Here is a 14825-nt window from a genome sequence, read left to right as displayed (position 1 = left end):
TTATCTCACTGGGTGTCAGTTTTCCTAGGAAGCTAATTGAAATTGAAAAACTATATTCTTAGGTCAAAGTTTGAACTTTGGTTTCATGCAATTTGTCAGGACCCCTCCCCCTCAAAAAAAAAAAAAGAAAGAGAGAAAGAAAACAGAAAATCTTGAAAAATAACACAATGTCTAGACTTTGGAGAGAAGCCAGAGCGCATGCTGTGAGTTCTGGAGACCCTTCCATTTTCAAAACTGAGGGCACCCCAAAGAAACCTGGGGCTTAGGAGAATACCTGCGGTTCATCCGGGGTGTACACGAGTAAAACGTGGCAAAATAGGAAGGGGGAGGCACCGGAGGCACAAAGTCATCAGGGTCTGGGATGCGTCTGTGTTCCTCCACTTCTTCTGCAGAAATCTGGGATTCATCCTAATTAAACAGCACCTCAGTTAGTCCACAGCCTTCCCTACAAAGGCTCAGGGCAAAAAGCAACGGGTTACACAAAAAAGTTCGCAGGCAGGCTCAGCGGAGACATGGTCTCGCACGGCCCCCTTGCATGCACTTACGATGCAGGATCTTCTGGCTGCAAAGATCTGGAGGTAGCGGAGGGCGGCTGCCACCAAGCAGACAGTGGTAGTCAGGGCGTTCAAGGCACACAGGGCGAAAAGCACTTTCTGGAACCAGGAAACAATGATGCCCCTGAGTACCTCATAGCTGATGACCAGAATGCAACATTAAAACTTTAAAAAAGAGTAAGAGTGCTGTCCCACTAAGTCAATTCTCATGAGAAAACGTATGTAAAGGCCTTAGATGATGTTTGGCTCATGCTACATGCCAAACAAATGCTGATTACTATTAAGGCTCTCACTGGAGTTTCCTTGTGGTGCAGCAGGTTAGGGATTGGGCATTACCACTGCAGTGGCTTGGATCGCTACAGTGGCATGGGTTTTATCCCTGGCCTGGGAAATTCCACACGCTATAGGCATGGCCAAAAAAAAAAAAAAAAAAGGGAAGAAAAGGAAAAGAAAAACACTCTCACACAATGCTGTGTACTTCTTAATTTTAAAAACATCTTCGGTATTATTGAAATCTCTTACATTTTTAAGATAATATCTTTGCAACTAAAAACAGAACTTATCTTAGAAGCTTTCCGTGCCAGGCAGACCTGACGTTACCATATTTCTTTTTGCCAGCATCAGAATCCTGTCTGGAAACGCTTTTTCCAGGCAAGCGCTGTTTCTCTTCTGAAGTCAGTGTCCTCAGTGATACCGATTCCCAATCTCCCCGCCCTCCTACCCACGGTCCCCCACCAGGACAGCACAGCTGCTTAATTTGTGGCCACTGATTCTATTTCAGGAGTCACTGGCAGAGCTGCTCCAGGCACCCAACTAGGACAACACAGGGGGCAGGTCGGCCCGAGTGTAAACAGGGCTTCTCTCCTCTAAACACATGTCTCAAAATAGCAGCAAAGCCAATTCCAAAAGTTTCTGTTGCCACAGTCGAGGCTCCTTAGTGGGGCTTTCCTCAAGCAAAGTTCTGGCTCAGAGAAAGTCTGGGGGTGACTCAGCTGCCAAAAATCCAGAAGCCAAAGAAGGAAGGTCTTTTTTATATCCTCCATGACCCAAAGAGTTGGGAGCTTCTCTCTCTTTTGCTGAGATTCTTCTTCCACACAAAATAGAAACCCAGAACAAAGATCAAAGAAAGCCATCAATGATGGACCATCCAAATGCTATTATCTCAGCAACTGATCCTGTCACTCACTTAGCTAACAGAGCTTAAGTCAGGACACCGCTTTTATCCAATTTCCTAATAAAGGTCAATTTTGTACATCTCTTGAGCTAGCATCATTTGTTCTTAATCTCTTTTGCCTATTAAATGAGAGGTAATGTCTTGAATTTCTCATGTATTTTCTGGCCAATGCATCTCCTTAGTCTACGTGGCAGCACTCGACAGCCCACAGGACTCATTTAAGCCAACAGAGGAGCATAGGAACAATGACCAGTGGACATCTACTTTGCAGGTTCTGCTGAACCTACATCATATATGAGTAGCTATATCATGGATGGGTAGGTGGGTATGTGTGTGTGTCTGAATATGTATATTATATACCCACACATATACATATGTACATATTTAGGCTCCTTTACATTTTTCACTAGCTTATAATTCTTGAACACAAAGAAGCCATCCCATCATAGCTTAAGAGACACACAATAACCTGGTTCCTTCTGCTCTCAATTCTGTCTCTGGATCACTGATGAGGGGTTTGCTCCTATCTGCTTTCAGCAGCATTATTTGAAGAGGAATTATTTCAGGGAGTGCTGCCTTCTTTGGGGTCTCTGTGGTGTATTTATTGAGCAGGAGTGAGGTCCATTCCAGATACCTTAAGTAGAAGGTGAACAGCACTACAAGGCTGAACTGGGAAGAGCTTCAAAGCATTTTCTTTGTCTGTGCATTTGGCTGGTTGATATTCTTCACAACAGAAGCAAATCTTGCCTTCACCTAAGTCCACCTTCAAAGGGAAAAGGAAGAACAATAACTTAATTATTAAGTAAAAATACACAGGCCACACCATGGAGCACCAATTACTACAGAATGAGATATGGTAAGGTTCAGTGTCGGGCAGTGTCTACATCGGTCAGGATACTCTAGGGTATGCTATGGCAACAACCAGCCCCCAAGTTCCAGTGGCTTAGCCAACCAAGGCTATTTCTTGACTATGCTACATGTCCAGTGCAGGTCAGCAGAGGGCTCTGCTCATCACATTCCCTTAATAGGGCATCCACTTTCTGAGGATTGATGATGACTATGCTAGACACATGGAAAGCACATGAGCTGAACAACTGTACTTAAAGCAGGGCTGCTAGGTCAAAAGCTCAGTTAAATCTGAATTCAGATAAACAACAGGAGTTCCCATCGTGGCGCGGTGGTTAACGAATCCGACTAGGAACCATGACGTTGAGGGTTCGGTCCCTGCCCTTGCTCAGTGGGTTAACGATCTGGCGTTGCCGTGAGCTGTGGTGTGGGTTGCAGACGCGGCTCGGATCCCGCGTTGCTGTGGCTCTGGCGTAGGCCAGTGGCTACAGCTCCGATTTGACCCCTAGCCTGGGAATCTCCATATGCCACGGGAGCGGCCCAAGAAATAGCAAAAAGACAAAAAATAAATAAATAAATAAACAACAGATCATTCCTTAGCATTAGTATGTCACAAATATTGCATGAGACATGTTTACAGTAAAAACAAAAACAAAAACAAAAACAAACCAATTGGCTGTTTGTTCGAAATTCAAATTTCAATGGGTGTCTTGTGTTGCTAAATCCAGTCACCCTAGCTTGAATCTTCCTCTTGGAAACGACACTCATCACACGACCTCAATTTCATTTCCAAAGCAAATCATATGGTTCCGCCTAACTCCAAGAAGGCAAGGAAGTTTACTCTACCAAGTGCCTGTAAAAAGCACAAGATCTCTTTGGTTAACAGTAGTCCTAAACCATGCAGGCTTAAAGAAATCTCTTAGTTTGCATCTTCATTGTGTTCATAGATTGTGTAGAAGTCTTATTTGAAATGATAAGATCACTTCAAATATATATATATGTGTGTGTGTATATATATATACACACACACATATATATATGTGTATATATATATATGTGTGTGTGTATATATATATACACACACACATATATATATGTGTATATATATATTTGTCTTTTGTCTTTTCAGGGCCGCACCGGCAGCATATGCAGGTTCCCAGGCTAGGGGTCTGATGGGAGCTATAGCTGCCAACCTACACCAGAGCCACAGCAACTCAGGATCCAAGCCGAGTCTATGATCTACTCCACAGCTCACGGCAACACCAGATCCTTAACCCACTGAGCGAGGCCAGGGATGGAACCTGCAATCTCATGCTTCCTAGTCAGATTTGCCGCTGCATCACGATGGGAACTCCATCATACATATTTTTAATGAGATGCTTTGCAAACTTTGGGTCATGTTTCCAAGTTTCCATTGAGTCAGGTTGTGGACATACCTGATTTTGGCTAATAAGACCCCTAATTTGGGAGCAGAAGTTCATTCTTACTTGCTCTGTGGCTTGAGCTGATGAAGTTGGCAGTTCTATGTTGGCTAAAAGGAAAGGCCACACTTCTTTCATATTTGTTAAATTAAACAGGTGCCTTTGACTTCACTAGCTGCAAAATTCTTCGGGAATCTTTAAGAATGACTGAACATCTACAATGTTTTAGTTACTTAACAGAAAAAAACTCTTTTTTTCTGACTGAATTAAGACTCTTAACCTCTAAACATAGTGATAAATTTCATGGCATTCTTCCAACTTAGGAAGAACCTTAGTTCCTTCTAATACAAGTTGACTAGGAAGCCAAGTGGAAAAAACTCATACTGCTTACTGATTTACACAGCATTTTTTGGTTTGGCTTTCTTTTTCCTTTGAGCTGAAATTTACACACACACACACACACAATTTACATACACAACTCATAAGCATATCACTCAAGGAATTGTGAACCATACCTATATCCATGGAACTCAAACCCACATCAACGCACAGAACATAACATCCCTGGAGAAGATTCCATCATGTCCCTACCCCACCAATCCCTGCCCACACCCTCCTAAAGGCAACTACTTTTCAGATATTTTTTCCATATAGATTAGCTTTTTTTTGTTTTTGATTTTTATGGCCGTACCCCTGGCACATGGAGGTTCCCAGGCTAGGGGTCTAATTGGAGCTATAGCTACTGGCCTGTGCCACAGCCACAGCAACATCAGATCTGAGCTGTGTCTGCGACCTACACCACAGCTCACGGCAACACCAGATCCTTAATCCACTGAGCAAGGCAAGGGACAACCCTGTGGTTCCTAGTCAGATTGGTTTCTGCTGCACCACAATGGGAACTCCATATAGATTAGTTTTGCCTCTTCCAGAATTCCGTGGATTTAGAACATTTTTTTATTCCTTGTCCTTAAACCACATCAAAAGGGACGCATTACTATATTAACTACTGATGCCCAGATTTTGATATAAAGTCTACCTCTGATACAAAGAATGAGAACTAGAGTTACCTCAATGGACTCTATAATCTATTAATTCACTCCCACTTGGTTTCTGTCTTTTCCTGGTTTGTCCTCAGAGACTGTTATCTCAACAACGACCCCATACCTAGATTCACAACCCAACACACAACCGGCCCAAGAGTATCTGTATTGTAATCTTTCCTTCACTGTCTCACATTTTTGAAGGTACCTCTTGCTGCTAATATCTGTACTAGACTCTGGCCTTGGGAAGGAAAACTACTGTGGCCATTCAGACAGGTCTTCCCTAGGCAGAGGGGGCTGTTCTTTCCCCTCAGGAATTGCTGACTTCCTCTTGGGCCCTCTTCCATAATAATAGCAGTCCTCAGACTGAGCTAAATTCAGAAGGTAAATATTACTCCCAGTGGGCTTCCTCCTTTAAAGTCTCCAGCTGAGAACTTCCTGTTTTAATACTAAAAGCCCTATTTAGTAGTAACAAAGACACCGCTGGTAGAGATGAGTCATTCTTCTCATGTCTCCATTCTGTTCACGCCCTCTCATTTTTCTTCAACATGACACAGAGCTATTTCCATTTCTTATACTTGTGTAAACCTCAAGATTCTACCGGAGGACTTGACCTCCTTCAGATAAGACAAGGTGTCATTTTACAAAGTACTCCTTCCCACATGAGTCCATTCTTGATCCAAGGTGTTCACTTAAGAGGGAAACCGTTTCTGTGTGGGCTGCACACACATGGCGGCATGGTTCACACAACACCAGGCATCCACATATTAAGAAACCACAGCCATATGGAAACTTTAGGACAAGCCCATCTGGATGGCACAATTTTCCAGATAAGTGACGGTTAATCTCTTGACACAAGGGATCCTACCTCAAAGTTAATCATTATACAAATAACGATGAGTATTTATTACAGTGCCCAGCTGATACAGGAAAGCCCTGAGGCTCCACACAAAATGATTCTTGGCAACTGTACATTTTGTGCTCTTCCTTCTTCCTGATCCTCCATTTGACTTTTTTTTTTTTTTTTTTTGAATTTTTAGAGCCATACCTGCAGTATATGGAAGTTCCCAGGCTAGGGATCTACTCAGAACTGTAGCTGCCAGCCTACGCCACAGCCAACTCAGGATCGAGCCACGTCTGCAACCTATATCACAGCTCATGACAGCACTGGATCCTTAACCCACTAAGCAAGGCCAGGGATCGAATCCACATCCTCATAGACACTAGTCAGGTTCGTTACTGCTGAGCCACAACAGGAACTCCCATCAACCTTCTTAATCCCATCTCTACCCAATACCTGAAAACTTGTTCTAATTTCTCTTCAATCTCTTTAAGCATCTGCAAACAACCCTGTTCAAATTTCCCCAGTCTTAAATGAAAAACATCCATCCTTCATACTTGATACTACCTCATCTGAAGCTGTCATATACTCTCCTTTCTCCTTTCATTAATCAATAGTACATCTCTTACCCTAGCTGCAGATTAGAATCTTCTGGGAAGTTTTCAAAAAATGATATGTCCATCTTTAGCAACTAGAGAAGTGCAAATTAAAGTAACGAGGAGGAGGAGTTCCCTTCGTGGCTCAGCAGTTAACAAACCTGACTAGGATCCATGAGGATGTAGGTTCAATCCCTGGCCTCACTCAGCGCGTTAAGGATCCAGCACTGCCATGAGCTGTGGTGTAGGTCGCAGATGCAGCTTGGATCCCAAGTTTCTGCGGCTGCAGTGTAGGCCGGCAGCTGTAGCTCCAACTTAACCCCTAGCCTGGGAACTTCCATAAGCAGTGCATACAGCCCTAGAAAACCAAATAAATAAATAAATAAATAAATAAATAAAAATAAACTAACAATGAGATCTTGAGTTAGCCCAATCAGACTGGCAAAAAATTAGAGAGTAATAACACTCGCAGGTAGAGGGTCACTGGTAGTAACATAAGGTAAAGCTCTTTAATAAAGGAACTGTCCATACATTTTAAATTAAATATACTTATTCCCCAACCACTTTGGAAACCTGGTTAGCAGTTTCACATAAAGTTAGATAAACATTTACCACATGACCCAGCAATTCCACATCTACCTGTTTACTCAAGAGAAATGAAAACAGCCCCCCCCACACACAAATACAAAAATGTTCATAATAGTTTTGTCGAAAATACCCCCAAACTGGAAATCACCCAAATGTCCATCCATAGGAGAACTAAGAAAAAAACTGTAGTATTTTTATACAATGAAATACTGACCTGGTTTAAGGAAAAAAAAAAAAAGCAAATAATTGGTGTGACCCAAAACATGGATGAATCTCAAAAACATCATGCTGAGCTAAATAAGTCAGATAGAAAAAGGTACATACCACACGACTCCACGTGTATGGAATTCAAGAACAGGCGAAACTAATCTACGGTGAAAGAAATTAGAAGGGTGGTTGCCTCTGAGAGAGGAGAGATAGCCAGAAAGGAGATAGCAAGCAATTTTCTAGAGTGATGAAAATGTTCTAGATCTTGTCTGAGGATATATACATGAGCATATTTGTCATGATGAATATATACAATGGTCAAAACTCAAAGAACTGCACATTTGAGATCTGGGCATTTAACAGTAAATTTTGTCTCAATTTTATTTATTTATTTATTTATTTGATTTTTAGGGTTACACCTGCAGCATATGGAAGTTCCCAGGCTAGGGGTTGAATCAGAGCTGCAGCTGCCAACCTACGCCACAGCCACAGCAACTCAAGATCCGAGCCACATCTGTGACCTACACCACAGCTCATAGCAATGCTGGCTCCTTAACCCAATGCGCAAGGCCAGGGATCTAACACATATCCTCATGGATAGTAGTCAGGTTTGTTAAAGCTGAGTCACAACAGGAACTCCCTGTCTCAATTTTTTTTAAATGGATGGAATCATCAAATGGTTGGATGTGTAATAAAAAATGAGACAAACAGAATACTCCCTATCCTGGGAGCTGACTCTGCTAAGGTCTCAGCCCCCCTAGGGATTTGCAGAATGGTATTCATGGCAGCACTGCTTCTATTGGCCAAAACCCAAACCACAACGGACAAGAAAATAGTGACCTGGTCAAAGGAATAAAGGGTGTTAGAGCTGCACGTAATTATTTTTACAAGAGAAAAACAATATGCAGGGAAGTGGATATACCATATCTCATTAAAAAATCATGAATAATCCCACCCCATACACGTCTTTGTAAGGTTATATGAGCATGAAAACATGAAAGGAACCTCCCCAGCCTGTTGCACGGACTTGGCGTGACTGATGTAGGTGGGGTGAGGCAAAGAGGGAAAGAGAGCTTCCCTTCCCCAGAAAGATTTCATTTGTCAAATAGCCTCAGTACCGGAGTTCCCATTGTGGCTTAGCAGAAACAAATCTGACCAGTATCCATGAGGACGCAGGTTCAATCTCTGGCATCATGCAGCAGGTTAAGGACCTGCGATTGCCACGAGCTTCGGTGTAGGTCTCAGATGCAGCTCAGATCTAGCACTGTTGCGGCTGTGATGTAGGCCTGCGGCCACAGCTCCAATTCGACCCCTAGCCTGGGAACCTCCAGATGCCACAGGTGCGTTCCTAAAGACAAAAAAAAAAAAAAAAAAAAAAAGGCTCCGTACCGAAAAACAATTACATTACAATCCTGTTGATGACAAATTAGGTGTATTTTCATTCACAGAGATGTGCCAAAAAATTGTTAAACAGTTAACTCTGATATCTATGCATTTCTTTTTTCTTTTCTTTTCTTTTTTTTTATCTTTTTGCCATTTTCTTGGGCCGCTCCCTCGGCATATGGAGGTTCCCAGGTTAGGGGTCGAATCGGAGCTGTAGCCGCTGGCCTACACCACAACGTGGGATCCGAGCCGCATCTGCGACCTACACCACAGCTCACAGCAATGCCGGATCGTTAACCCACTGAGCAAGGGCAGGGACCGAACCCGCAACCTCATGGTTCCTAGTCGGATTTGTTAACCACTGAGCCATGACAGAAACTCCAACTCTGATATCTAAAACAGTGAGATTAAAAATTATTTTTAAATTCTGTCCTACACTGTTATGGCTTGTCCAATTTTTACCATTATATAAGCAGAAACAATCCGAGAGTTGGCTTTTGTGGTGGGAACTTTTTTTTAAATTAAAAACACACTTAAAAGCTTTAAGACATACTGATGCCCAGGCCCCCACTCCAGGGAAATTGAGAATCTCTGGGTATGGAGCCCAAGTTCAGATATTCATTAAAAAGTTCCCCCCAGGTGATTCTAAGGGGCAGTCAGGGCAGAGAACCACAGACTTTCTCAGGAAAGTCAACAGTGGAGGTCCTTACCTCTTATACTCTGGCCTCTGTGTGCTCCGGAGCCCCCAGTAATGTAATCACTAGGGATAACTCCTCACCACTGCCCTTAGGAGCCTCTCCTCTCTTGGCTCTGACCCACTTCCTTTATTTATTCATTGTTCAAGACCCATCTCAAATACCTGTGTTCCAGGTATCCTATCTCCACCTTCCCATGGGTATAAGCCCTTCTTCTTTTGCATCCCCAGAGCCCCACATCTCACACTGATGGCCAATCACAGTCTCCCTTGCTTTGCGTTTATTCATTCTCTCCACAAACACCAGTCAAGCACTTGCCACAGTTAACCTATTCTTCCTGCTATGTGATAAACTTCTGGGTCAGAAATGATGTCTGACTTTTCTCTCTATTCTGCAGTCTCTAGCATGTCGTCTTACATGTAATAGATACTACAATTCTGTCAGATGGTCTTCCAAAATACATGACTTTTCACTTCTAGCCTATGTCTGCTATCTTTGCTCCTTCCAATTTTTTGTGTGAATAGTAAATAGGAAGACCAAACTCTGCTCAAACATTTTTCTAGGGGAGTTCCCATCATGGCTCAGGTGTTAACTAATTCGACTAGGAACCATGAGGTTGTGGGTTCGATCCCTGGCCTTGCTCAGTGGGTTAAGGATCCGGAGCTGCAATGAGCTGTGGTGTAGGTCACAGATGTGAATCGGATTTCACTGCTGTGGCTCTGGCGTAGGCCAGCGGCTATAGCTCTGATTCGACCCCTAGCCTGGGAACCCCCATATGAGCGGCCCAAGAAATGTCAAAAAGACAAAAAAAAAAAAAAGAAAGAAAGAAATTCTGGGAACTCTGTGTATGTAAATAAGTGTGTAGGAGTTCCCACTGTGATTCAGCAAGTTAAGAACCCAACATAGTCTCTGTGAGGATGCAGACTGGATCCCTGACCTCGATCAATGGGTTAAGGATCTGGCAGCCGCAGCTCCGATTCCACCCCTAGCCTGGGAACTTCCATATGCTGCAGGTGTGGCCCTAAAAAGGGAAGAAAAAAAAAAAAGTGTGTGGAAGGTGCTGTTGAAAACTCTCAAGATAGCAGAGAGCCAGACCCTGTCCTCGGGGAAATTCCCCATCAGTAGAAGAGAGAAGACAGGTGTATGAATACCTTTAACCCCCAAAAGAAAAAAAAGAGAAATGTTTCTGAGATGTACAGAGTGTGAAAGATTATCTTCTCCAGGGATCAGGGACTGTTTCTTTAAGAAGATAATCATGGAATGAGGCTGAAAAAGGCTGACATCATTTAGTTGAACAGGGAAGTAAGGGACAGGGGACTGGGTGGGGGGAGGAGGGGCACAGGAGAGCACTGTCAGAAACAGGAAAGTAGGGCAGAAGCCTAGGTAATGACATTCGGGCTTGGGCTCAATTATCGGAGTGTGAGCTGCTGCAGTGGGAGGGCAGGAGGAGGGCGAATTGGAGAGGGCCTTAAAAGCCAGAAAATATTGTGAGCCTGTGCTTCCAAAACTCCAGGTTATTAAGCAATGGAAAGAGAAAAAAAACAAAAAACAAAAAAAAGAGGAAAAAACAAAACAAACAAAAAATCCCCCCCAAAACTGTGAAGGATTGTTTAAAAAGAGCATCAGTAACTGTAATTGTAATGTACACATGTAAGGATAACCTGACCCCCTTGCTGTACAGTGGGAAAATTAAAATAAAAAAAAAAATTAAAAAAAAAAAAAAAAAAAAAAGAGCATCAGGTTTTTAGTCCCTGAGGAGTCTTCCCATTTGGGAAGGCCATGGGTTTCAGCACAAGACTTTATCACAGTGCTTTGGGAAGTATGGCAGCCTTCTTGCATCCTGCTGGCTTTGACAAGGTGAGGCTGCCATGGAAACAAGTTCCAAACAAATGAGATTTACTTGTAAAGAGTCCACTTCTTTTGCTTTGTGTCACATGGAGATATTTGTTATTGAGAAGTCCTCTTTAAAAAGCTCAGAGATTGGAATGTTATGATAAGCAATGAGGTCCTACTGTACAGCATAGGGAACTATATCCAATATCTTGGGATTTAAAATGATGGAAGATAGTATGAGGAAAAGAATGTGTGTGTGTGTATGTATGTGTATATGTATGTGTGTGTGTATGTGTGTGTATATATATATATATGATTGTGTCCTATGTTGTACAGCAGAAATTGGCACAACATTTAAAAAATACCTTAACAATAACAATAAAGCTCAGAGATGGTCAGAAACTCCACTTCTGGGCATATACTCCAGAGAATTGGCCCATTTCCATGGTGTATTATTTACAATAGCAAAGAGGTAGAAAGAACCCAAGTATCCTCCAATGGATAAAGGATAAACAAAACATGTCCTCTGCATACAATGGAATATTTATTATTCAGTCTTGAAAACGAAAGAAACTCTGACACATACTATAACGTGTACATACTGAGGATGTTACATTAAGTGAAACAAGCAATTACAAAAAGACAAATACTCTATGATTCCACTTATACCAGGTCACCAGAACAGTCAAATCCACAGCATCGGAAAGTAGAAGGGAGGGACTTTCCAGTGTGGCTCAGCAGGTTAAGAACCCAACTAGTATCCATGAGGATGCAGATTCAGTCCCTGGCCTCGTTCAGTGGGTTAAGGATCCGACATTGCCATGAGCTGCAGTGTAGGTCACAGACGCAACTATGGTGTGGCATAGCCTGGGAACTTCCATATGCCGCAGGTGCGGCCCTAAAAAGACCAAAAAGAAAAAAAAAAAAATTAGAGAAAGTAGAAGAGTGGCTGCCAGAGGCCGGGAGAGGAGGGAATGGGGAGTCATTGTTGAAAATGTATGGCGTCAGCTTTGCAAGATAAAGAGTTCTAGAGACTGGATGCACAACAATGTGAATGTACTTAACACTACTGAATGGTTAAGCTGGTAAATTTTATGCTACATGTATTTTACCAAAATTAAAATGTAGGGGGAAAAAACTGAGATAGTACAAGTTCACAACCTCTTATCCATAATTCTTAAATACAAAAAGCTCTGGAAATCAAAAATTTTGATTACCGCCTGCTATCCCAGATTCCACTGGGGTGCTACAGAATGGGAATTTCCATCGCGGCTCAGCAGAAACGAATCTGACTCATGAGGATGCACGTTTGATTCCTGGCCTTGGTGGGTTAAGGACCTGGCACTGCCATGAGCTGTGGTGTAGGTTGCAGACATAGCTCAGATCTGACATTGCCATGGCCGTGGTGCAGACCAGCAGCTATAGCTTTGATCTGACCCCTAGCCTGGGAACCTCCATATGCCACAGATGTGGCCCTAAAAAGACAAAAAAAAAAAAACAAAAACCACCACCACCAACAGAAAAACCAGTATATGAGTCACACTTATCTTCTAAACACTGGAAAAACCGAATGCCAAAACACACCTGGTCTCCAAAGGTTTCAGATAAAGGACTGCTGACCTGAATTCTGATATTATTTTTTCCTCTTTAGATATGAGTAGATAGATATTGATTGTGGACAACCGATCCATCTATTCACTAATGATGCATTATATTACTAGAGTTCTGAGGTTCTGCTGGCTGCTCTTTGCTTTGGAAAAAAACAGATGAAGCTGACAACCTGAGTAAAATAATTAGGGGCAGTTCTTTGTTTTGTTTTCCTGCTTCCTTTTACCAACTTCAGGTTTCACTTTAGGATGTTGCCAGGTCCTCGGTGTTGCCAGCTAAATGCTGGCACCATGGAAAGTTTGGCAGGCCATGTGATCTTTCAGGACTGCTTACCAGATCACACCTGGGCACACTGGACACGAACTGGGCCCCTTGGCAGCCTAGGATAAATCCGGCTAAATTCAGGAGGACACACACCACAGAGAGCAGCACAAAGAGGTTGACCTGAAATGGCAAGAAAGACTCAGTTAATCCACAGCAACATGGATGGACCTAGAGATTACCATACTAAATGGAGCAAGCCAGGCAAAGACAAATATCATATGATACTGTTCTTATGTGGAATCTAAAAAAGTGACACCAATGAACTTATTTACAAAAGAGATACAGACTTTGAAAACAAATTTAGGGTTGCCAAAGGGAAAAGCAGGGAGGGATAAATTAGGAGCCTGGGATTAGCATATACACACTACTATATATAAAATAGATAAACAACAAGGACCTACTGTATAGCACAGGGAACTATACTCAGTATTTTGTAATAGCCTATAAGAAAAACAAATCTGAAAAAGAATCTGTGTGTGTGTGTATATAACTGAATCACTTTGCTATACACATGAAACTAACACAACATTATAAACCAACTGTACTTCAGTTAAACATATGCATTTAGTGCCAAAAAGTTAAAAACTGTGTCCGATGATGACCAAGTCATGAAAAAAGAAAGCAGTTAGAAAAAGACAATGACTAAATTCAGAGACAGTTTGTCTGAATAAAAAAATTCATTCTTTTCCTAGAGCAAATTTTTTTAAAAAGTCAGAACCATGTTTTTAATGACAAAACTCCTCTCCCCGCACTTTTTTTGAATGTTTTAAATGTTGCTAAGAAACACCATGGACTCTCGAGTTGTCTCAATTTCCAGTCCCTATTTTTCTTTCTCTTTGCAAATAAGGGAGTTCTGACTTTTAGCTGTCCACTACACCAAGCCATGACTATTTCTTCCTTGAGCCATTGTTATTTTTTCCACACTTTACAGGATGAGGGTAACTAGACAGATGGAGAATTCTGGAACATAAGTGGAACCAAAGAAAGTCAAGGAGCTCAGAGCCATTACCAGCCAGAAATCGCAATATATCTGTGGGCATAAAGATGAGTCTTTTTTCAGCTCAGAAGAGTATTAATACTAAAGAAAAACTGTGCTATGATCTTTCATGTACTCCAAGGTTAGATATTACAAATACTACCCTAAATAGTTAGGAATTGACAAAAATCAACCAAGAAGCCAGTGTTACTTAGTGCAAATTAGAGACTACAAAGGCTTTTCCACGTAACTCTGATTATTATCAAAATCAAACCATACTACCAATATAAAAGTTTGGAGCTAACAGAGTTCCCCCTGTGGCATAGCAGCTTAAGTGCCTGGTGCTGTCTCTGCGATGGCGATGGTGCAGGTTTGATCCCCAGCCTGGCACAGTGGGTTAAGGATCTGGTGTTGCTGCGGCTATGCTATAGGTTGTAGCTGCAGCTTGGATTTGATCCCTGGCCCAGGGAACTTCCATAAGCCATAGTTCAGCCAAAAAAAAAAAAAAAAGATTGAGATTGGAGCTAATGATTATCAGCATTAGAACCAAGCACCATTTCAGGTAGCTGATATGTCAGAATTGGCTGGTAAATGAGTTCTCAAATGAACTCTAGTACAGAAAACTCATTCCTTACTGCTAGTATTCCAAGAAGCTTGGAAGCCTCTCCCCAAACCCAGGGTATAAATCAATATTTACTATCACAAGATGCCTCTTTTCTTAAGACAAATTCTTCCTCTC

The 14825-nt window shown here is 42.1% G+C and overlaps 1 protein-coding gene across 4 annotated transcripts in view; it reads right to left on the bottom strand.

Annotated features, from left to right (window-relative positions):
• Positions 1–14825, bottom strand: part of ENTREP1 (endosomal transmembrane epsin interactor 1) — a 66527-nt gene that overhangs the window by 17556 nt on the left and 34146 nt on the right. For all 4 annotated transcript variants that reach the window (XR_014822670.1, XR_014822671.1, XM_021064669.2 and 1 more), the window contains exons 3-6: positions 13120–13230; positions 2363–2491; positions 546–653; positions 275–408 (exon numbers count right to left, since the gene is read on the bottom strand). Coding sequence is in view for 2 of the 4 variants with exons in the window: in XM_021064669.2 (XP_020920328.1) it covers positions 275–408; positions 546–653; positions 2363–2491; positions 13120–13230 (482 nt within the window). In the remaining 2 variants the exon portion in view is untranslated. The remainder of the gene's footprint in view (positions 1–274; positions 409–545; positions 654–2362; positions 2492–13119; positions 13231–14825) is intronic.

The sequence above is a fragment of the Sus scrofa genome, chromosome 1 (assembly GCF_054392235.1).
Source record: "Sus scrofa isolate SSC_HxYL_T2T_F1_AM1 chromosome 1, Sscrofa_HxYL_maternal_Yorkshire_Landrace_v2.0, whole genome shotgun sequence".
Taxonomy (NCBI): domain Eukaryota; kingdom Metazoa; phylum Chordata; class Mammalia; order Artiodactyla; family Suidae; genus Sus; species Sus scrofa.
Note: the sequence above shows the minus strand (reverse complement) of the source record. Positions and strands in the feature narration are given on the sequence as shown.